The sequence below is a fragment of the Stegodyphus dumicola genome, chromosome 1, assembly GCF_044657685.1.
Source record: "Stegodyphus dumicola isolate Sdum_Otavi_A_Nest chromosome 1, ASM4465768v1".
Taxonomy (NCBI): domain Eukaryota; kingdom Metazoa; phylum Arthropoda; class Arachnida; order Araneae; family Eresidae; genus Stegodyphus; species Stegodyphus dumicola.
This window is the reverse complement of record NC_140768.1, coordinates 127,749,933-127,775,900: the sequence shown is the minus strand read 5'-3', so window position 1 is coordinate 127,775,900 and position 25,968 is coordinate 127,749,933. Positions and strand designations below refer to the sequence as shown.

The following is a 25,968-nucleotide window of genomic DNA, read 5'->3' as shown; positions in this document are numbered from 1 at the left end:
TTCTCTTCAGAATTCATTTTAAAGCAGTTTTATAATTTTTTTAGAGGAAAATAGTCTTTTATTCTGTCCTTACGTACAGATATCATGCAAAAACATCGTTAAATTGCATTCGAAAGCGGTCGAATTGAATATTTTCGTTGAAATATGCTGCCTGAAACTTTTGGCGATTACAATACTTCCTTTTTACTTCGTACAAGGAAGTAAAAAGCTTTGGAAGCAGATGTGTTTAAAGTATCATACATAATACAAAACAAATAAGAAATAAATATATTTAAACTTTTTTAAATAAGCGTATTTTTAGAAATGTAATGCAAAAGCTAACGTTTGCACCCATTTAATAGAAATACCAAGAGGGTCAATTTAAACCAGTCAGCTTTAAATTTTCGATTGAATTTCCCTTTGGATATTACTGATTTTGGGAAAATGTAATTCTTAGTCAAAAAGAACTTAAGGAAAAAAAAAACCTATTTGTGATTCTATAATCAATAACTATAAAGAAACTTTTCCCCAGGAAAGCAATGCATTCTAAAATTCTAAAATGCAATGCCTTTAAAACAAACTAGAAAATTATTATCATTAATAAATGCACACCATTGTTTGCTAATTTATAATGTGCTGTTAAATATTAGAAAAGTAGTGACAGGAAATTCATTCATCTGTGTTTGACTTAAAAAGTTACATTTTAAAAATCTTAACCAGGAGCAGGTAAATAGCGTGACAAAAACATTTTACAATTACTTGAATGATATGAGTGTTGATGCTATTAAGATATTTACATATTGTTATTAAGTTATGTGGTTTTCTATAAACAAAGTACACTTAAAATTTTAAAAACTGGAAATTAACTCTGTTGCATAGTTAACAAACAAGTAGATGACAGTCTGGTGATTTAATATAATATAATGTAACATGGAAAATCAAGAATTAAGATGTTTTTAATATTTGGAGGAAAAAACATACCTATGTTTTATGGTTTTTAATATTTGGGGGAAAAACATACCTGTGTTTTATGCATGTAAAGAAAAAATATTACTAAATGATCATGAGAAGTATTTTTTGAGTTAGTATATTTAGATCTTAGTACAATATATTACATGCTTTTAAAAATATTAAAAATTAAAATTTAATGCAGACATACACAATACAAAACAAAGATAAAACAAATTTGCTTGAATAAATAAGGCTTACTTTAATATGTCCTCCTAGAAATTCATATGGGTATCGACAGTCAATAATTTTGTAAGCAAATGATTCCTGTTCTTGTAGTAAGTTGCTAATCTAAGAATATAAAAGGAATTTCTTTATACATATAAAGCATAATAGTAATTGGTTTAATGACTGATAAATTGAGCACTCGTGTCAAAAATGGCTGATATGCTCAGAAATTAGATATAATTAAACACTAATATTTTATCATTGTGACATTTAACTTACTTATTAAACCTGCTGGCAGCAGGCAAACAGTTTTGTTTTAAATTCATGGCTAACCGAGATAACAACGAACAAAAATTTTACTACTTTTATAACAGATCCTTAATTTATTGAAGTTATTAAACGCTGCAGAATATAATATAAATTATTACACATAATATATATATATATACAGATGGAGGAAAAAATAATGCGAACACCTGTGAAAACCTATGACGTATTTCACGCCTGCAGTACAGCCGCGCCACCTGCAACAGAAGTCTGCTACCTAGTGAGCCTAAAGAGGAAGGTATCAGTCTCTCAACAGCAGTCACCTGCGTTGCATGCTTTGATCGAACTGTCTGTTGAGAAGCTGAAATGTCAGACCTGTCAGAGTTCCAAAGAGGAATGATACTTGGAGCACGTTTAAGTGGAGCATCGGTTGCGGAAACAGCAAACCTTGTGGGGTATGCAAGGAGTATAGTATCAGCTGTTATGACAGCATACACGAAAGAGGGTAAGACGACGTCTTCAAAGCACAACAGTGGCCAAAAGTCTAAGCTAGCTGATAGGGATAGACAGGTCTTGAAGCGCATAGTAGCCGAAAGCACAAACAATTGTTATCCGAGATAAAATCCGAAATGAACAGTCATCTCCAGGACCCCATTTCAACAAAAACTGTCAAAAGGGAACTTCATGCTGCAAACATTTATGGCAAAGTGCCAATGCGTAAACCCTTGGTGACAGCAGCTAATGCTTTCAAGTGACGCCAGTGGTGCAGAGATCACAAAGGCTGGCCCCCACAGCAGTGGCAACAGGTAATATGGTCAGATGAATCGTCATTCCCCCCATTTCAGATGATAGGACGCGTTTATGTCTGGAAAACGCCCAAAGCAGCGTTTCATCCTGGCTGCCTCTTGCCGACTGTGAAGCATGCAGGTGGTGCCATTATGATATGGGGTGAGATATCTTGGTGCGGTCTTGGGCCACTTGTTATTCTGCATGGGAGGATCACATCCAATCACTATCTAAGCATTCTAGGGGATCATGTCATCCCAGATTGTATTCTCTGGAGAGCAACCGCTTTTTCAAGATGACAACACCCCTTATCCACACTGCTAGGTATATTCAAGAATGGTTCGAAGAGTATGATGATGCAATTGAACATCTCGCTTGGTCCCCCTCAATCTCCAGACTTGAATATTATTAAAGATTTATATCCCGACTTTCGGAATCAGAGACCGCTCTGCAGGAGGAATGGCTTAATATTCCTTTAAATACTGTCCATTACCTTTATACATCTATCCCACATCGCATTCATCTATCCCACATTGTACTTCAGTCAAAGGGTGGTGGACCACCCTTTGAACCCCTATCAATAAAGATTTTCCATTATTTCACAGGTGTTCCTATTATTTTGTCCTCCATCTGTATTTGTATATTATATGCAAGGTATGAAAGATGAAAACAAAAATACTAATTTTAATTTAGCGAGCCCTTTTAATTTCTCATTTTAAAAAGGCTTTCTCACCTGTCTATTCTAAATTGTTCATAACTTTTCTGGACTGCATCTTTCCAAATTAATCTGTTTCGTGTTTCTCACATAATCATGCTGCAATGCAGATGGCTCTCATCCAATCAGATTAAAGAAGCTATTTACTATAAATATCATTGCTACTAAAGAGCAACCCTTTTCTCCTGCTCGGCTTGCTGCTGGTGGCATGTGCCAAGAATTCTGCTTTATCCACTGTTTCAAGATATATAGGACATATGAACTGTCAGATGCATCTTGCACTCAAAGTGATGTGTGATTTGTTATCTTCAGCCACGACTGCTAGTTTTGCCTGCATGTGTATCTGACTCTGCTTTATTCACTGTTTCCAGATATGTAGAATATATGAAACTGTCAGATGCATCTGGCACCCAAAATGACGTGTGATTGAGGATGTGCAAAGAAGACTTGTACGTTGAGAAATAAATCGTATCTTGTTACCTTCAACCACGACTGCTAGTTTTTCTTCATTATGCATCCCAGGTAGCTATGCACCATAAAAATGATACAGTTAAAAAGAGTCTGACAAGATCATTTTCACCTGTCTTGGGAACCTCAGTGGAAAAGTTTTTAGAGTCTCGATGCGTTTATCTACTAAATTCACCTGTTTATCTGCATGTTGAAAAGTTCTAACTTTCAGTGAAATGAAATGTGAAATCACAACTGCAGTTTATAGCTAATTCAGTTTTTAATTTATTTCGGACACCTCAATATTTAGAAGGAAAAAAAGTGTTCTCTAAATAATCAGTGATTTAATGTTTTAGAAAATCAAGCATTAGCATCCATTTCAAGGTTGTCAAATCTCAACATTTACACAAACATGTTTCAGCTGCCTGTTCAAAGTAATATTGATCCATTTGATATTTTCATGTTTTGATTTATGGTTAACAGATGATGGCTGTCTATAATATAGGTCAATAATTATTTTCTTTCAATATAAGTATCTGAAATTATAATTACTCCAGTGATACAGAATTGAGAAATTCACAATGGATATTATAATTCATATCAAGTATTTTTGTTTATTAGTTATTTTGATTGTGCTGTTTTGGAAAAAAAAAAAAAAAAAAAAATCAGCAGGGAATGAAAGCTTAATAATTCAATATTTTCTTTAAGAGGTTTTGCAGTTATAAATTTTGAGAGCATACTTAATTTCATTATTTTGCTAATAATATATATTTAAATTTCTTCATTGCTCTAAAGTAGGTAATTTATTAATTAATTCTTGCAATTTTGAATTGAATATGTAATGACGTTTTCCTTACGATATTGAATTAAAAAAAAATTGCACTGTTTTATGAAGATATGAGACTGAAATTATTATAAATTTGTACTTTAATGATTTTATTTCATAAATTAAAGAATTTTTAAATAATTTTATTTAAGGAAGTTTAATGAAAATTACTGCAGCAATAATTAGAAATTTGATTATTGTTAAAAATTTTGAATTATTTTTTAGAAGTTTTTAAAAAGCTTTTCCCGGACAAACATCTTTATAGAGATTCTAAAATATATATTGTGACAAATTACTCTCAAATTTGATATTCTCTCAATCCGACTTCTTTTTTATCTAAAAGTTTTTTTTAATTAATATTGTAAGGTAGTGTAAAATTTTTATTCACTAAATTTGTAAGACCTAACTTCAGTATACAAATTATTAGTCTTAATCTGAATGCATATTTCTTTGTATCTATGTTTTTATTTCAATTATGTAACACTGAAGAATGATTAAGGCCTTAACTCTTTCACATCCAATCTGCCCCACAAGGCCCTACATTGAAACAACTAGAACCGCCCGAAAACGTACGAGATTGTAATCTTTTCTTCCCTCCCTCTAAGGTATGCAGTAGCTGGTGCAGTTTCCCCAAATGCATTGTATCAGTTTATTGCAGACAGCTTGTCCTAAGAGGTTTCTTATCTTTTGGTTGATCGTGAAGTTTCGCTGTTGATTCTTTTGTGGTACAGTGTGCTTTTAAGCTTTAAACAGCAATAAAAGTGCAGTTTAAAAATTTAAGGATTATATTTATTTTTAAACAATCTATTCCGTCCTATAAAAATAACGGAAATAAAATCTCAGTCCTGATCATAACAAAGCCAGAAAGGCTTGTTGGTCTGACCTTCAGAATAGTTTTACAAAGAACGGGTCAAAGGCTAATGGAATCCTTGTTAGAAAGTACAAAGGATGTCATTTGAAATCTTCACACCTATTTTCTGCGTTAATGGACGGGGAGGGAGGAAATTGCTGTGAAACTGGAAAAGTATTTCAGGCGGTTTGGTATTTTGAGGATACAGGTTAGCGAAGGGTCTGGATTTCAAAGAGTTAAAGCATATGCATAACTTTAATATATTCATACAGTGTTAAAAGACAGTTACCTTGTATAAGGAACTGAGGTTTTTTATTTGCTACTGTATTTAAGCACCCCACAGCCATCAACAAGTAGTAACACCGATTTGCCTTGTGAGGACTGCCCATTGCTTTACAATACGAAAATTTGGATTGTTTTATAATAAATAAACAGTTAATTTTAATAGAATTTTATGAATATATAAAAGAAATATTTTGGTTTATATTGACTACAACAGTTTTTCACAAATGTCTTTTAAGACAAGGACTGTATAAATTACATTATAATATTCTAGAACTGAAATTTTATGATTATTTCTTGAAGAATTAGGACTCCAAATTTAAGATGGTCTTTCTAATATTTTCAGAGAAATAAAAACAAACTAGCAAACTTTTAAAACTGGACTGAAAATTTGAACAGAACTCTAAAATTAGCATTCATTCGTCAAAATTGTTATATTCAAAAATTTAGATTTAACCCGGCGGAAGGCGCACCAAGAAAAGTTACTAGAATGGGCGCGTGGGGTATCACATACCCCAATATTTAAAATACAAAAATAGTATTATTTAGTTTTAAAACTAATTTTTTTTTTTTTTTTTTTTTTGTGTGTGTGTGTGTGTGTGTTCTCGTGTATTATAAATAAGTGACTAATAATTGGGTTTCAAAAATTTATTTCCGAAATAATCTTAGAGTTAAAATTAAGATAAATGAAAATAATAAACACCATGCCTCTAAGTTTCACTGCATCTCTAATACACCATTCTTTTTTTATTTCTTCACACATTGAACGAAATACATTCATGTGTTCTTGGCACAGAATGTTTTCACATTTTAAACATTGCATTCACGTTCTTCTGTCCTTGGCGTGAGGGCAAAAAATTTAACACATCTTTCATATTTAGTTGTTTCTAATTTCATGTATTCGTTTTAATTCTTCATCGAAACTTCTGCTTTTGTTTTGCATGCAGTACGTCAATTTCTTGGAAAAGTATTAATCTCTGATTTTTGTTCAATACTTTTTTTCATTAATTGTAATGCTAAGTCCTTCAAAAACAGACTTCTGTTTCTTGTTGGTGGATTAGCAGTTGAATATAATATAATTCAAGCATTTATTACAGCAACATTCAGTGCAGGAAAGAAAATTACTATTGGCTACCTTCTCGTTATTCTGGCAATTGAATAATTGGCTGACATTTCATCCCCCATATCCACTGCTCCTTTAGTCATATTATTAAAACATATAATTCCTAACGTTTTATTTTCTCCAATAGTATCATCTATAGTATGAACGTTATATAATGTTATAATGATCATTATATAAAGCATAAGAACAGTTTTTCCTTTTTTAGGAACATCAGGAATTAATGTTTTATCTTTTTCGAAATTAAAACATTGTAGAAAATATTCTTAGTTTCATCTTCAGTTTCCGAAATGCAATCTTCATCGCTTTCAAATATTTCTAATAAATCTCGCATGCGTTGCATCTCCAGTTCATAGGGACTCATTCTTTTTACCATAATGCAGTTAGAAATTTTTAAGAATTTAATGTCAAGTACTTTAAAATCACTTGCGAGTAGAAATATTTACTGTTACTCTCTAGAAATAAATTTCTGAACTAAATATTCAGTCAGAAAAACACTTACACGGACAGGCGCGTGGGGTGTGTCATACCCCAGTTCCAACAAAATACCGATAAATCTTTTTCTGAAACACACAGGCAAAGAAAAAGCGGTTCTGAAAGTCAACCATAACTAGAAACTCAGCTACTGAAAGCAGCACAGAATTTCAGTTTCACAATTTAGGAATATTCCACTTTTATGTAGGGTTGGGGTATGATACACCCCACGCGCATAACTGCCAACCTCTAAAGATAAAAATTCAGAAGATTTCTTCCCCAAATTCAGAAGAACACGAAGAATTAATATCATGTTTTGATATTAAAAAAATAACAATTTATACAAAAAGAAAAAAGAAAATTGTACTTACATTAGTAAATCTCAATTAAGTAGTAACTAAAAAATTACATTAGTAAATCTCAATTAAGTAGTAACTAAAAAATTTATTAGGAAACATAAAACAAGAACTTAATGTTACACAAAAAAATTATTGCAATGAATTTAGAGTGCATTTTTTGGCTTTAGCCAAAAATTCTTTGGAAAATTTCCTGTCATAACAATTAGTTTCCTCATAACATTTAGCAATTAAAATGTTTTCTAGAGTTTTTGGTGAAATTGAAGAACGAAACATAGTTTTGGGTTTCTTCACAACACTGAAGACTCTCTCGCACTCAGCATTACTGTGTGGAATTACGAGAATAGCATATAAAACTCTTGCTAGTCTATCATATTTTGGTGTTCCATCAGCTCTTTTTATTCTTTTTAAGGTACCAACCAACAAGGACATCAAGTCCATCTTCTCCAGAACTGGTAAAGTCTTCAAACTGTGCAGCAGAAAATTGGTTCTGTAGTTCATCTAAAGCATCATTATGGCATTCATTTTCTTTAATTGTTAACAAAAATGGAAATTTATCAATAAAAAACCGAATCTTTTCAAAAGATGAATTTTCAATTTGTTTCAAATTTGCCCCTTCAGCATTTAAAAGAACTTCATTTTGCAATAGAAACTTCCTTACAATGTAATCACAGGCTGAGGAAAAGTACTTTCTAACACATTGAAAAAAATTCTTTTTTCTCATGATCTTTCAAAGAATTTACAAGTTCCCTGGTTTGATTTCCAATTATAAGATCATTGTCATCCTTTTGATTTGCCAAACTATTATAGGCAACACGAATCAACACACTGTTTTTCACAACGGACGGTTTTACAAACTTAGTATAAAGTTCTTTCAAAAGATCATTAAGAATTTGGATAAGCAGGGAAGATTTTGGCGAAGCTGATTGTAGAAGGGTATTTACACTTTCAAAAATCTTAATGGTACTTAACACAAAACTACCATATGCTTTGTTCAAATCCGAAGAAAGAAGATAGAAAATCCTTTCCTCTCGACTAATAGAAGACTGTTTCTTCTTCCCTTCGGAGTCTTCTAAGCATTTTCTTTTTAAAGGGTTTGATTCTGTGTGTTGGCTTTTCCCTTTTAAAGCATTTTGATTAGAAGCAAAGTTGGTTTTCAGAATCTTATATACCCCCAAATTTGATGGGATCTGTGGTTTCGTTTTGGTCTCTTCGTGAAAATATTTTAGCAATGCATCCCACTGTTCAATAAACCTTCCTAGCGCTCTGCCTAAGGATAACCATCTCATGCATACATGTTTCAGAATTCTTCTCGTTTCACCAGAGCACAGTTCTTGGAAATTCTTTAGGATTCCTTTCCTTTTTACACATTTTTCCAGATAGAAAAACACATCAATCAGAAGCTGGTCAATATTTAATGGTAAAGCAGCTGCAGCTTTTTCTGCTGCCAAATTAATTAAGTGGCATGGGCATCCAATAACAATTAATTCATTTTGTTATTTTTTGAGGAAAGAGGCTACACCCTTTTTGTCACCCACCATGATATGAGCATTATCTGCACCAAATGAAATGCAGTTTGATATTGGGATGTTAAGTTGTTTCAACTCATTAATTACCAAGGAGGCAATATTTTCATCCGTAGCGTCTCCATTTAACAATGAAAGATGCAAAAGATGAGTTTTCATTTCATTGGAAACATCACAGAAATATGTGACAACAATGGGGTAAAGCTTCTAATGGCTATCGTTGCTGCCATCGATTGACACCGAAAATGCTGAATTCTGGAGTGCAGCTATCATTTTACTTTGTGCATCGCAAGCAATTTCGTTCACAATAGAAGATGTTTTCGTGCGAGCACAAGCATATTTCTGAGCAATCTTGGAGTCGGGGAAACATCCATCCGAAAAGTTGACCGGCGTGATTGGCAGCGCTTAGCCGCACGTTGTGTTCGATGCCGAAGCATTAACTTCATGCTTTTTAGACTTAACATGTTTCACAATGTCGCTTTTTCCACCTTGACTTATTATGAAGTCACACACGCACACGTTGCAAAATGCATAGTTATTTCCTTTGAAGGATTCTTTAATTGTTGGAAATTCGGCTTTGTAGGCAGGCCGAAAATATTGAGAATACGGTTTTTTTGAACTCATTTCGTAACAACGACGTACTAAGAAAATTCGTAGCACGTGGGAAAAAAAAAAAAAAAAAAAATCTGGCACCCACAAAGAAAAGAGTGGGAGAAACAAGTTCAACGCATTGGATTAGCTGGTTAAGCGGCGAGTTGGGAGAAACCGCAGGTTACTGGATTCGAAGTAGTCGGTAGTTGGCGGTAAAACACGATGCAATTGGCAAAAATCGCTGAATTGGCGAAAAATTCTAAAATTTCGACAAAAATCACTAAAAACACTTGAAAAAGGAAAAAAATCGTAAAAAATGGATTACGATCGTAAAATCGTAAAGACAAACGCATTTTCGTAAAAATTACGAAAAATTCGTAAAAGTTGGCAGGTATGCACGCGCCTTCCCGCGGGTTAAATTTTTTTTTCCAATTTTATTTTTCTTATTTTGCTAATGCTCTAATGCTTTCCTATAAAAAGGCTTTTCTATGGCCAAGCCTTTTTCTCTTTGAAAGGAGGGAATATGCAAAACATAAAATATGAAAGAAAACTACTAATTTAAATTTAATAATAGTTCTTTTAATTCCTCATTTTAATCTGGTAATCACCCTTTTGTGTTCTAAATAGTTTATAAAAAATTTTTCTAGATTGCAGCTTTCCAAATTAAACTATTTCATGTTTGTTATGTAATTATACTGCAATGTGCATGGCTCTTATCCAATCAGATTAAAGTAACTTTTTACTATATCACTGTTACTAATGTACAACTTTTTTTCTTCCTTTGCCTTTTGCTAGCCATGAATAATGGCTGCTCTGCTTCGTTCTTTGTTTAAAAAGATGTATGCTGCATTAATTGTGGGGTGCATAGTACACTCATAAATAATTATGTGTGAATCTATTTAAGTGCATAAAGGTTTGCTACATTAATGGAAATATACTATACCGGATCAAAAGTCACACCTGAAAGCTTTTCTTCTTTGTTATGCCATCTTACATATCCATGCATCTATTTTTCACACACATGCTCACATATATATATATATTATAAAAATTACATTACATCAATTTTTAGTTATGCAATGAAAATAGTATATGAAAAGCTTCTTATTTAATTTACTTATTTAAAAAAGGCTCTTTATTCTGTTAAAAGGTATTTTTATATGCAAAATGTTGACTGGAGTCCTCTGAAAAGGTATTTATCAATAAAAATTAATTGCTGTTTCAACTCAGTAACCTATTTGTACGCAGTCGTATAAAAAAAGTAATAAGCAGAAGGCATATTTCTAAAACAAAATACTTCTTATGCTCTTTACGCACAATTTATATACACATTATTTCAATTTATGCAGTTCATAATTGCAGCTTAATAAATTGAAATTTAATATATAATAAGTTTTCCCTCAAAAAATAATAATGCTCTTGCACATGAAAAAACTGATACAAAACCTATGTTGAATTAATCAACAACTGACTTTTGTGTGTGTTGCAGTATTAATTTTAAATGCATGTACCATTCTACAGCTCACAAACTTAACACTAACTTTCAAATGCTTTGAAACCTGATCTGGGATAATCCTTCTTTTTAATATTAAATATGAAAAAAACAGAGATAAAACTTTTGATTTACTTACTGTTTCTGGTGTTACTGTCATGAGATCAGGATGCCTTCCATTTATAGTAGGCAGAATGCAGACCTAAGAAGAATTTCCATCAATGAATAAAATAAGAATGAATTAAATAAATATGTTTTTCAAGTCAACTAATTAGTTCAGAAAATTTCCAAATCAATAATCTTCAGAGAGATATGCAACTTTTAAAATCCTAGCATCAATGATCCACTTATTGCAAGCTACTGTAATATCTTGTTATTTAATAAATAAATATAATTATTGTTAAGTGGCAATGCCATATTTGTACCAAACCGTTACTCAGCAACGAGAGATATTGTTTTAAAAAAGATGAGATTCTGAAGATTTTACAGCTAGGAGTAGTATTAAAATTTTGCCACTTAAGAATTGTATAAAATTTGTCTATCACCGAGAACTAGAAATAAAATTTATGTTCTTCTAAGAATATTGTCTGTTTTGTAAATTACTGCAAAACACATTGCAGTCTTAATAGATTGGAGGTTCCACCGAGATACTGGAAATTAGGAGTGCAATTATCAATTTCGATGGTGCTGGTCTCCTAATCCCAGAAATTTACTGAATTTTTTAGAACAAGTTTGTTAATACCAATTGCCAAGTTTGTTTATTTCAAGGAGAAATGGATGTAAGAAGTTTGCTGTTTTAAAGCCAGATTTGAAGCGGATCATTCAAAGGTTATCTTCTGTGCTTCTGTAACTTGAGTCCGAGCAAAAACTGTCAAAAATAGGATATTGCCGATCTCTGAAGATAAGATTAACTTTTGGTTTTCTTAAAAAAGCTTTTATTGAATTTTAATACTTTGTTTCAGAATTAAAGTTTATCGTGTAATATTTTGTTTAAAATAACTGACGCTAAAAATATTCAGCTTAAATTTATAATTGGTATTTGTGGTAAAGAAGTATTTTGAAATTATTATTTATGCTTTACTTTTATTTGTATTGAATTTTTATGTTGATAAATGATATGTGTAAGCCATCCCGGCATTTATAAAAAAAAAAAAAAAAAGAACTGCTAGCTGAGTTGTTGAATTTGTTGCCAAGCAGGCGCGTGAAAATAAGTAATAACGTCAAACTGACGTAGTGTGATTTGATTATACTGCTGAATTGGCAAAGATGTTTTCTTAGTTCTCGCCATCCAGGCATGTGATAGATAGTAATGTCATCCCGATGTATTACAGATTATATATTCTAAAAGTTGTATTGCCAAACTGGCAAAAATTGTTTTTGTTATCGCCAACCAGGCGTGGAGATAGATAGTAAAATCGTCAAACTGACGTTGGTAAAATTCCATTATATTGCTTAACTGGCAAAGGTGTTTATTTGTTATAGCTAATGAGGCTTGTGAATAGTGAGTTAAAACGTCAACCCGACGTAGTATTAAATTATTTTGAGCCAACCTGGCAAAGTTGTTTAAATAATTCTCTCCAATTGGTTAGTGTGAATTTCGTATTCGAGAAATTAAATCTCGCCAGAAATTTTATATTTTTTTTATACAAGTACGAGCTTTTAGATTGAATTTCAAAAGGAAGCCTATTAAAAGTAACTTGTGTCAACATGTCATTCTTAGCTAGGAGTAAAAAAACAAGATTTAAAAGTACTAGCAGAAGAGTTAGGTTTAACCGTGAAACCTGAATTTAAGATTGCTCAATTGCATAAACTGATTACTGAAAATCCCGATTATGATGAGGAGTTTACTCGAGAACTTTTGGCTGCAATTAGAGAAGGGAACGAAAAGAAGAATGTGAAAGAGAAGAAAGAGAAAAGGAATGCGAAAGAGAAGAAAGAGAAAAAGAACTCGAAAGAGAAGAAAGAGAAAAAGAACGCAAAAGAGGAGAAAGAAGAGAAGAATGCGAAAGAGAAGAAAGAAAAGAAGAGCTTGAAAGAGAAAAGCGAATTAGAGCCTTTGAGCTATAGAAACTTCAACTGGAAGCAATGGCTGCCACAGCACAACCGGTAGAAACTACGCAGTTACCTGAGCAGCCTTTAAAAATCAGAATTCCTGATGTCATGCCACGTTTCAACCCTAAAGAAGATGAAATAAGTTTATTTCTGGTGTTATTTGAGCGTCAAACTAAAATAATGAATATACCTGCTGAAAATCAAGTGACTCAACTTATTTCATTGCTGCCTCCCGACATCGTTCAGCTTATAGCTAGAGAACCAAAAGAGGACGTGAAAAAGTATGAATATGTAAAAACTTTACTGTTACAACGATTTAAATTAAGTGCGGAAAAATTTTGACAACTATTTAATAAACACCAAAAATCTACTGAAAGTACTTGGTATGATTTCTACCATGAATTAAAGAGTTATTTAGAAGGATGGCTTAACGGATTAAACACTAAAACTTTTGAACAGCTAAAAGATCTCATGCTGGTTGATCAAATAAAAAAGCGTACCTCTCCTGAATTCAAAGAACATTTTATGGATCAATGGACAACCATCATTTCACCTACTGAAATAGTTAAAAAAATTGAAGATTTTGAAGATGTGAGGAAAACAATAAAACCGAAATTTTCTGTCAATCAGACTGAGAAAATTAACAAAGGATCATTTAAACCGCGTTATGATAATTTTGTGAAAAAAATACAGCATCCGCCTCATTTTAAGCATTCTGATAAATGGGACAATTCAAAATACCAGAAAGATCACCGAAAAAGAAGTCAATTTCAAAACAAGAACCAAGAAAATTTATATGACAAAAGGTATCGACCACGTTGTTTCGAGTGTGGATCATACGAACATTTTAAGCCTCAGTGTCCTCGCTTAAAACCAAATGAAAAGATAAATTGCGTATCTTCGAATGATGATTTGTTAGAGACATATACAATTAACGGTTTAGTTAATGGGCATGAAATGCCTATTCTTCGAGACACAGGAGCCACTGTTGATGTTATTTCTCGGAAATACATAGATAACGCAAAAATGACTGGAGAACATGTCTGGGTACAATATCTTTTAAATGACCATTTAGTGTGTCTACCGTTAGCGGAAGTTGAAATTAATTGCGAACTTGGTCATATAAAGACAAAGGCAGCTGTTGTTACAAATGATCCAGACAGATATGTATTGGGTAACAAAACTGCCCAATTGTTCAAAAATAAATCATTCTTAAATTTAGAAAAAATAAATGCGGTTTTGACACGATCTCAAGTAAAAAGATCTCGTGAAGAAGATCGAAATAGAGAAACCGAAATGGAGAAGCTAGAAGAACTGATGTTTATTGACACTGACGAAGATATTTTACTGCAAGCTGATGAGGAAGACAAGGAAATTAAGAAAGTGATTAATGTTAATTCAAAGGAATTAATTGAATCTCAGCATCAAAGCAGAGATCTAGCGTCATTGCTTAACGAAGCTAAAAATGAAAATTCCAGCAAGACAAAAGATTTCAAAGTAAAAGAAAATGGATTGTTGGTGAAAAGGAAAATAGATAAAAATGGAAATGATAGGGAATTAATTGTTATTCCTGAAAAATATAGGGATCAAATAAAATCATTATGTCATGATAGCACATCTGGATATTTAAGCATCGTCAAAAAGATAGATTAACAAGATACTTTTACTGGCCTAATTGCTATAAAGAAATAGAAGAGTATGTTAAAACTTGCGATCCATGTCAAAGAGTGGGAAAATCTAATGATAAAGCCAAAGCACCTTTGACTTTAGTACCAATTATTGCAGAAGTATTTTAAAAAATTAACTTTGACGCATGCGGTCCTTTGGCAATAGATATTTAATTACAGCTATTTGTTTAGCTTCAAAATATCCGGATGCTGTACCTGTTCCTAATATTGGCACAACGTCAGTAATTGAAGCAATGTTACAAATATTTAGTAGAATGGGTTTCCCGAAAGAAATACAAACTGATCAAGGTACCTCCTTTATGAGCAATCTAGCCATAGAATTTGTAGAAAAATTTGGAATAAAAGTAACTAAAAGCTCAGCACACCATCCGCAGAGCAACCCTGTTGAAAGATTTCACCAAACAATCAAATGAATTTTAAAAGTTTTATGTATCGAAGCAGCCCCTGAGTGGGAGAAGCAAGTTCCCGCAGCTCTATTTGCTTTAAGAACAATAACGCACGAGAGTACGGGATTTACACCTGCAGAATTAGTATATGGTCGAAATCTTAAAACACCTGTAACATTATTATATGAACAATGGATGAATCCTGAAGACGAAGGAAATAATGTTGTTGAATACGTTTTTCAATTGATAAATCGGTTAAAAAGATGCAAAGAGCTGGCTACAGATAAAATGCTGGAAATGCAAACCAAAAGAAAGGTGTGGTACGATCGTAAAGCTATAAAAAGAGAATTCTCTGAAGGGGATTTAGTATTAGTTGTATCAACGAATAAACCAAACAGACTAGCAGTTGAATGGAAAGGTCCTGGGAAGGTTGAGAAGGAATTATCCGAAACTAATTATGTTGCAAGTTTCGAAGAAAAAAATGACTTTAACCAAGTCTACCATGTTAACATGCTAAAACCCTATCATAGACGACCAGAATTGCTTAACCTTATGGTTACAGAAGATCAGTCTGAAATTGATGATATGGAGGAAAATTTCCCAACAATTGACTCTGAACCAACATTGTTCGATTTTGAGGACATCAAAGAAAACACCTCCTTAAGTGATAAGCTAAATGAACAACAGATTCAAGAATTGCATGATATGCTGCTGAAGTTTTCAAAAATCTTTTCTAATAAACCTGGAAAAAACTCATTTAATAACGCATGATATTCAATTGACAGAAAACACCCCAATCCACTGTAAACCATACAGAATGTCTCCTAGACAAACGGATATATTAAAAACAGAAATCAATAAAATGCTTCAGCATAAAATAATTGAAATAGGAGATTCAGATTACACTTCTCCTATGATTTTAGTAGAAGTAGCAGGGAGGGATCCAAGACCTTGTATTGACTATAGAAAATTGAATAAATTGACTAAAACACAATTCTTCCCCTTGCCTAACATCGAACAACGAGTAGAAACGGTAGCAGACGCAAAATATATAACTCTTTTGGATTTAACAAAGGAATACTGGCAAATACCTTTAACACCTAATGCTCAAAGATTAGCCACTTTTGTTACAAGTTTTGGCACATTTAGACCTCTACGGATGCCTTTCGGACTTAAAAATGCACCATTTTCATTTAGTAAAATGATGGCCGAAATCCTTCACGGTTGTGAAAACTTTGCTGTTCCATATTTAGATGACGTGGCAATCTTTTCAAACACCTGGGAAGAACATCTAAGTCACCTGAAAGCCGTTTTGTCCAAAATAAAGGACGCTGGTTTAACTATTAAACCAATAAAATGTAAATTTGCTCAAGATAAAATATCTAGGACATATTGTAGGTCGTGGTATAAGAATGCCAAGTGAAGTGAAAGTAAAAGCTATTCTTGATTTTCCAGTGCCATCCACAAAAAGTCAAGTCAGAGCATTTTTAGGATTAGCGGGATATTATAATCATTACATTCCCATGTTCTCATCTATCACAGCACCTTTAACAGAAACTTTGAAAGGAAACTTAAAGAAAGGGAAAATAAATTGGACAGAAGAGTGCACAAAAGCATTTGAAGAGCTAAAGGAGAAACTGTCTCAAAGGCCTATACTACATGCACCTGATTTCAATAAGGAGTTTATTTTGCAAACTGATGCATCAAACTCTGGTATGGGCGTCATTTTAGCTCAAAAACATGAACGAGACATTGAACATCCAGTATTATACCTCAGTAAGAAGTTTACAGAAACTGAAAAAAAGTACTCTACCACAGAAAAGGAATGCGCCGCCATAATATTTGCTGTAAAGAAACTTCAATGTTATTTAGACGGGCATACTAAATTCCTCATATGACCGATCATAATCCCTTAGTTTGGCTCAAAAATAATGTGAGTTTAAATCCATGACTTATGAGATGGGCACTAGTACTACAACCTTACAATTACACGATCGTTCATCGAAGTGGTAAAAACCATAAAAATGTAGACGCATTAAGTCGTACTCCCTGGCCTGATTAAATAATTTGTTTCTCTATATAGATAAAAAAAATATTTTGTTCCTGCTTCTCTTCCTCAGTGTATCTTATTATGTTATATCTTGTATTTCAATTCTGTATTTTGCTGATATTGTTGTTTTGAAAAAAAAAAAAAAAAAAAAGGGGGTAAACTTTAATTTATAAAAATATAAATGAGATTTTAATATCTTGTTATTTAATAAATAAATATAATTATTGTTGAAGTGGCAATGCCATATTTGTATCAAACCATTACTCAGCAACGAGAAATATTGTTTTAAAAAAGATGAGATTCTGAAGATTTTACAGCTAGGAGTAGTATTAAAATTTTGCCACTTAAGAATTGTATAAAATTTGTCTATCACCGAGAACGAGAAATAAAATTTATGTTCTACTAAGAAGATTGTCTGTTTTGTAAATTACTGCAAAATACGTTACACTACATATATACACTCATGTCCATAAATTAAGGATAATTCAGAATCACACGGAAATCGAACTCTGAAGTAAAAATTTCGCATTTAGAATGATCGCTCACATCTTCATGAATGATATGCAAACTGCAGGAAGCCATCAGATGACGCTGATAGTTCGTCACAATGACGAGAATATAAGAGAAGTGTATATAAAAAATGATAGCAAAAAAGCAAAATTGTTCACAAGTGTTCTGTAAGTCGCTCAGTGCCACAGCCGAATAGCTATGACACATGTGGAACACATGTGACACAGAGGACACATGTGGAAGATTTCTTACGTGGACAGACGTGCAAAGACGTTCTGGACAGACTGGCCTATATCCTCGCAGACCTCTCAGATATGTTCCGCTCACGCCAACTCACTGTCTTTAGCAGTTAGCGTGGAGCAGAGAACATGCAATATGGACATCGTCTCAGTAGGCTTTTGTGATGTTTTCCGATGAGTCCAGGTTTAGCTTGCAGTCTGATTCACGTTGGGCATTCATATGGAGAACTCCAACTACCCGTTATCACTAAAACAACATCACTGAACGACACCATTACAGTGGTGCTGGATTGCTCGATTGGGTTGAAATTATACTGGGCTTCAGAACATATCTGTATGTTCAGACAGGAACCTTGACGGACAAATTTATTCGGGACACGAGTCTGGAACAGCATGTACATTTGGTTAGTGGTGCCTTGGACGCATAATTAGTGTTTATGGATGACCTCACCGCACCAACGTTGTAAAGAAATGCCTTCAATTTGAGGATATCACCCGTAGGGAATGACCAGTATTCTCACCTGACTGGAATTCGATAGTGTGTGTGGGGGCCATGCTTGGCCGACGAATTGCAGTCTGTCAAGCACCTACTACATGCGTACCGGAACTTCAAAGAGCATTGCTTGCTAAGTGGAGTAATATTCTCCAAAATCAGCTCCATAATTTGATACTCAGCATGCCTAGGTGTTGTACAGACTGCATTTCATCGTCTGGGAGACATACTATGTATTAACCATCATACCAACCACGTAATGTTAAGTTTTTGTATGGGAGATATTTTTTGTAATTACTCCCGGGAGCGAAAATCGTAGCTTTTTTAATGGCATCATACATACATCATCTTTGTTATTCTTTATCTTTTGTTTAATATATGGGCTTTATGAATAAGTGACTTGTGTTTTGTTTCTGAAACTTTATGTGCCGGAGTCGGCATTATCCTTTATTTATGGACACGAGCGCATATTACAAAGCTATTCTTAATATATATCCTGATTAATAAGTATATTTTTCATGAGGATCTTTATTTTTGTTAAATGTATGAATTTTAAAAGATGCAAATACTTAAGCAATTTTCAGGGTACAGCAAAAAATAAATATAGCTTCTTTTTTTAAAAAAAAGTAAATTTATTACATATATTCTGCATGTACAATTTCTGCATGTCAAATTTAAGTTTTCTGAATCTATGTGCAAGTTCGTACCATTTTACTTCAGGGTGTCTATCATGATGCAGACAAACAATTATATATAAAAGTGTACTAATTAATACTGTGTGTCCAAATCCTATGAATATTATTTTTTGCACAGCTTTAAATTATTAAATTGCTTAACTATCATGAAAATTCTAAACTAACCAGAAAAGCAGTGGACTATCAAAACTTCCTTTGAAAATCTGATGATATTTATTTGAAAATAATTTTTTTTTACTATTTCTCAACTTGTAAAATAATTTATTATTCATTTTCTAATAAAGTTTTTAAAATAATTGTAAATAGCTCTTTAGATGAACAATAAATTCTAAAAATTTATTTAGACTCTTACTGATAGTAAAAATTGCTTTATTTTTTTTAATAAGTCTTCTTTTAATATAACAAAATTAAATGAAACCAAAGTGAATACAAACACACACATACACATATAAAAGAAAACTCACCTTTGAAAAATCTCCTGTCAGATTAGGATTGAGCATAGCTATAAAAATAAACAACAATATGCATCACATGATAAAAGTAATAAAATGCAAAAAGTATATTACACATGGCCACTGAAATACTTCAGTAAAGTTGATTGTGTTGCAGATGCATAAAAATCACAGTCATGCCATTTAAACATACCTTTTAATTGTGCTGACAAACATTTTCATAAGAGAACACAAATAAAGTAATGCAGTAAGTGCATATTTTTGTTGTTGCAGTAAGAACAGAAGCAGCAGTATAGCTGCACTGAGAAGTAAAAAGTGAAATGTGCTATGTTCTCAGATGGAAGCTGGTTTCAAGATAATTTGGGTTTTGCTTTACAACGTTAGTTTTAGTTTGCTTTATCTGGATTGGATAATATCTAAGCTTCGAAATGCTTTACTGGCTGAAGCCAAGCTTTATATAGGAGTCATATGATGTATATTAACTTTGAAATGGCGCAGTTTAAAGTGGTTTATTATAAGCAATTACTATTTTTAGGACAGAAAGGAATAATTAAGAGACTATTACAAATTAAAGCTAGTATCTGGATTCAGATTTTTTTTTCTTATCTTACATATATATTTTTGTATGCACACGTTTTGTAATGAATGCACTTGCAAACTTATAATGAAATACGTAGAAATAACACAAATGAGAAAAACTATGCCCAACCACAAATTGTGTGCCCATGATTATGTACACTTTTACCAATTCATCTACAAAATAGTACAAATGCTGATTTATACCAAAGAGACTTAATGTTTTTACTTTATAAATTTTTTCTAAAGTATATTAAAATTAATATAAGACAATGGCCAGGCAATATACATTACATGAAGAGAGAGATAAAAGCTGTGAAAAGAGCAATCCGACATTATATATACACTCTCATGTATCTCTTAGATGCATACACTTTTAACTGACACTTCTTCATAACTATTTTTGCACAGTGCCAATCAAAGTTAGGCTTATCCATCGTCAAACAAAGTAGTAATATTTTATAATATTTTATAAAATATTTTATAAAAGTAGTAATAATTTCCAAACTAAAGTATGTTAAAATTAATATAAGACAATGGCCAGGCAATATACATTACATGAAGAGAGAGATAAAAGCTGTGAAAAGAGCAATCCGACATTATATATACACTCTCATGTATCTCTTAGATGCATACACTTTTAACTGACACTTCTTCATAACTATTTTTGCACAGTGCCAATCAAAGTTAGGCTTATCCATCGTCAAACAAAGTAGTAATATTTTTTTAATATTTATATTTGTGCATATTAAACTTTATTACCAATAATTTATCATTAATACAACGAAGTAAATGAATATCACCATAATGTTAAGCTGAAATAAAGCATTTCTGTTAAATATGCTGGCCATTGCGTTATGTTATGAAGATGTATATGTCATATGCTTGTAACTTTATTAAAGGGAATATGTTGGCTATTGGCTTGTTATGAGGATGTGTGTGTCATGCTTGTAACTCTATTAAAGGCCATTGGGTTATGTCATGAGGATGAGCATGCCATTTATTAAAAGGAATATAAATTTTAAATGAATGCAAAGATGTTAATTCTTTCAACTTTAAAAATTAATGTTTTTTTCTTAAAAGTGTTATGTACTTTTTTAATATCTTTGAAACTATTTTAAAAGATATTAAAAAAGTCACTACAGAGCTAAGTTTTTAATAATCAGCTAGCATACTCTTGATTTTTAAAGTATCATATATAAGCCAATCATAAAAAATCAATGTTTAAGTATCCCATATAAGACAATCATAAGAAAATGCTTAAATTTTATACTTTTACTCCAAAATGCTCACCATCATCTTTAATCAATGAAAAATCTCACAAGATTAAGATCGAAATAAAATATACTGTCCAAATGTTTTAGAGAATTTTGCATTACTCTTATTACACATTAAATTAAAAAAAAAAAAAAAATTCACTTTCTTAGTCATAATGAATTACTATTTGCTAAGACATTATTTTTTCACTTATAATATTATAAAGATCTTTATATATTCTGTTTTATTTATATCTGTTACATTATAAACTATGGTATTTACATATATTATCTAATCGATCACGAAACTTGGCTACCACCAAGCCATGAAAGTTGGCAGAGATCCCACAAAGTTGAGCCAATTGTTCCTGCAGAATTCTGAAAGAAGACTCCTCTTTTTTTAATAAACAATCAGTATTCAGCTCCTTTCATTCTTTCATTTCATAAAAATGCTTTCATCGATTTCTGTTACCTCTTTAGTTCTTCCAATTTTACTGGAAGTTGTGTTCAGAATGCTGTAAATATACACTTCCCACAAGTAAATGTTCCAGCCTATTATTATTTCATTAGCCATATTCAGCTGACTATATCATGTCCATTAAATTTATATTTTATGGTAAGATCCCATACCTTTAAAAACAATCTATTGTTTGTTGTTCTGTAGAAGGCAGAACCTAAATTTTAACTTTTTTTTTTTTCCAAAATGTGAGACAAAAATACAGTAATAACAGTTAATTTATATTCTTATTCATAAAAACAGAAGGTAGTTCATTAAGAATCAACCTAGGTTACATCAAACAAAAGCATAGATGTTATCAGCATATTGTTACCTCACACTTATCTTTAACTGGAATTAAATCGTTCTGACGGTGACAGTTCACAATCACAGGAATAATAAATAAGTACATAAATTATAAAATACTGTAAAAGCATTTTGGCTTTCATAATTCAGTACTGTTAAAGAGAAAACAAAAATGTCTATTAGCATGGAATTTTTCCACGATCACAGCTTGCTTAAAATGTAAAAGAAAAAAGAAAATACAGCAATATTTTATTGTTCATCATTAATAAAATAGTCAAATTTAAAGGAAATTTTTTTTCCATATTAGATTTATTGGTACTTTCTGATTATCTGCTTCTCCACCAAAAGGTTGCAAAAAAGTATTCATGAAGCAAAGCAATATGTCACCAAAATAGTTACATGGTAAACTATGATGTCATTCAAAAGTATTTAGTGTAGTATCAAAGTATGCGAGGCCCGATGGCGCAGTGGCTAGCGCATCGCACAACAGCACCGCAGGTCCAGAGTTCGATTCCCAGGCTGGGCAAGGTTGTTGACTCAGCTTTTCATCCCTTGGGTCGATAAAATGAGTACCAAGTTCTCTTAGGGACTCAACACTGCGTGTCCTGCGACAAGCTGACCACTTGTTCAGAGCATATGCTTACGCACCCAGGGGCCCATGGTCAAAAAAAGCAGATTTTGAGGCACTGCTGGCCTTGACCCACTTAGGGCTGTTGCACCACTGAGTTTAGTTATCAAAGTATGTGCTCAACACATGTCTATTTTGTTTTATGTGCTGTGCCTGTAGATGTATAAATGCCCACTGTGCAAATTTTCCGATTTTTTCCCCCAAGTGAAATTAGATTGCTGCATACATACATGGGGAGAAAAATTGTGTAAATAGAAGGATTTCTTGAAAAAGGTACATGTTTTATCACTGATCTTGCTTTTTTAATTTTACTGATTGATTGCTTTTGTATGGAATTCTTAGTATGCTGCCATTAAAGTGGGTATTACATCTACAAGCTACCATCAACAGTGCGTTGAAAGAAAGATTTTGCACAATTTTTATTTTGGGGATATTTAATTGATTGATATATGTAAAAATCAGTCCTTTGGAGAAATTGTATACGGGACAGTGCTTCAATCAAAACATTTTCAGCTCAGCATATAGGTAAATGGGATATGCTTTCAACGAAGCATGTTTGGGGTTGAAAGCCTCCAGTGATAGGTAATGGATAAGCTTATTTTTCAGTTTCTTCCAGCATCTCACATTGTTAGATGTGATAACCCCATAAAAAAGTGGCTGTTAACTTTCACACATTAGCTTGGAGAAGAATTAGTTGCCAACAAGTTTATGAGTTCAAGGCAGGCATGCAGATAATCAGAATGTTCCGATTTATCTTCAGAGGTATCTTGCAATTGAAAGCATAGAGTAATTTTTATTTTTAATTATTCCTTTATTTACTTTAAATATTTTTAATTATGATTCTTGAAACAAAAAATATTATGCTTACATTTTTGAACAGCTAATTCAATAACACCAGAATCTGTAATACTTTCTTCAGTTGATTGACTAACCTTGCCCTAGAAATACAAAATTTAATTTTTTTAACAAATTATAATCGGAATGGCTCAACAGACACTCAAGAACACAATGTATTTGAGTTATTTCATATAATACATTACTAAAATAAATTGATATAAAAAACATTAACAAAGCTTAAAGCATTTAAAAGGTAACGGCATGTCTTTTACTAGTGAAATATAACTTTTAAAGTTATAACTTATAGTTTAAAAAATCAAAAGCAGTTCTGACCATAGCAACAAACAGCATGATCAAGTTTTTAAAAAAAAAAAAAAAATTTATAAAAGTAAATTTAAAAAAATTATAAAATGTCTAATTAACATTTTTTATCAATCTTGTTTTAAAAGAGGATTCAGAATTTGTTTTATAATGCTTGAAATTCCCAAATCTTCATAAAGAATATATTTTTGGATATTAGAATTTTAAAATCCTGAGAAATAATATTACATATCACAAAAAGAATTTAATAAAATCAACTTCTGAAGCGAAATACTGATAAAAATGTATATGATATGACAGATTCATGGCAAATAATTTTAAATATTAACGAATTCTTTAACTTTTTTTTTGAGAGTTAATAAAATGAACAGTGAAAGGAAATAAATATGTACAGAGGCAACAAGAATCATGTGATATAATAGCATCATAATCTTGAAAGTATCTTTCTAAGCAAAGGCTAAGAAGAACCAATTTTTAACCCTTTTGTTTCAGGGAGTAACATTTTTTTTAAAAATTCAGAAAATCACTCCTGTCATTCCGGTTTTAAAAAAGGGTGAAGAGTTTGTTTTATAAGCTTCAAAAGTTTCAAAACATTGCAGCAAGTTTAAAAAAAATTCACTAAAATTTCATAAATAACAACTTCTCAATTTCCCACGAGACAGACTCATCGATTGGAAATATGTTATCACTAGCCTTGAACCTTAATGCATCATATACATATTTTACCTAATTATTTGGTTATTTGGCCACAGGGCTTTTGATATTATTAGAATTATTAAAATCTTTCAAAGGTAGTGACAAAACTTTTCAAATCAGCAAGTCTGTCTCAGCAAAAATGGTAAAATGGTTAAATTATAATTTTCATAGGAATTTTATTACAAAGATATTTTCTGCTCTATTCAACGGTGCAAACAATAAAATTCCAATCAAAAGTTATCAGTTTGCTCCCTAAATGAAGATATATGCAAAAAATCATATCATCAATCACACACACAAAAAAAAAAAAAAAAAAAAAAAAAAAATCATTTAAACATAAAATTTACAAAAATCTAAATCAAAATTCTGAATAAAATCGCTTCACTACATTGTATTGTCATCCAGAGACAGTATGTGTACTTAATATGAGTTTGATAACTTACGGGAAGTACAGCAGAACCCCAATCATCCGAGTTTTGATCAACAGAGGTTCCACATAATCCGAGCCCAATGCAATAAATAAAAAGAAATCATTAAAAAAGTTTCACTCAAAAGTTAAGCAATCCATAGATTTGGGTTTTAACAATAATTAAAACTGTAAAGATAAGAACCCTTATTGTTAAAATACACTCAGCAGCCTAGATTCTTGCATTCTTTGATGAAAATTCAGGTAGTTTTTAGTTTGTGCACTACTTCAGGTGGTTAGTGGAGAGATTTGGACTATTTTTTTTTTTTTTTTTTTTTTTTTTTTTGGGCCCCTAATGTTATCCCCTTATTCAGGCGTTGGACCATGGCATTTCAGAAAACCTAAAATGAAACGACTGATGCAGGTTCTTGAAACAATTATTAGAAGATCTACAAAATAACAAAACAGTTGTTGAAAGCCTAAAACAGGTTAATCTGAAAAATGTTATTTACTGGCTAGGAGAATGGTGGAACAACGTGAAACACTCTACCATTCTGAAAAGCTGGAAAATTATTTTGCCTAGATGAGAATAAATACACAAACAACACAAACTTAAGAAGCAGATGATAAGCATTAGTGGCTATCCTAAACCAGATACAAATTAGAGAGACAGTAATGAAAGAAGATCTGGATGACTGGATGCAAGGTGATGAAAAACTGAACTATTTAGGGAGGCCATTGTTAATTTAAGGCTAGGCACAATAAAAGTTTTGATGATGAACACAAGGGAATAGTTCAAGCTAAGATCAGTGACACAGATGGCTTGAACAGAATTGGAAAGACACTGCTGTATACTGAACAGCAAATGAAACAGCTGCTACTGACCTTTTTGAAATGTGTGATATGCTACACAGTACCTCATTTGTGCTACAGGTACCATATTTTCAAGTTAACAGTATCTATCATATTTAGTACTACGTGCATATCAGTATAT

General features: G+C 32.1%; 1 protein-coding gene across 3 annotated transcripts in view; it reads right to left on the bottom strand.

Moving 5' to 3' along the window:
• Positions 1 to 25,968, bottom strand: part of LOC118204816 (M-phase inducer phosphatase-like) — an 82,922-nt gene that overhangs the window by 45,819 nt on the left and 11,135 nt on the right. For all 3 annotated transcript variants that reach the window (XM_085820351.1, XM_085820345.1, XM_085820349.1), the window contains exons 4-7: positions 23,583 to 23,652; positions 19,465 to 19,502; positions 11,027 to 11,089; positions 1,189 to 1,278 (exon numbers count right to left, since the gene is read on the bottom strand). In XM_085820351.1, the coding sequence (XP_085676477.1) occupies positions 1,189 to 1,278; positions 11,027 to 11,089; positions 19,465 to 19,502; positions 23,583 to 23,652 (261 nt within the window). The remainder of the gene's footprint in view (positions 1 to 1,188; positions 1,279 to 11,026; positions 11,090 to 19,464; positions 19,503 to 23,582; positions 23,653 to 25,968) is intronic.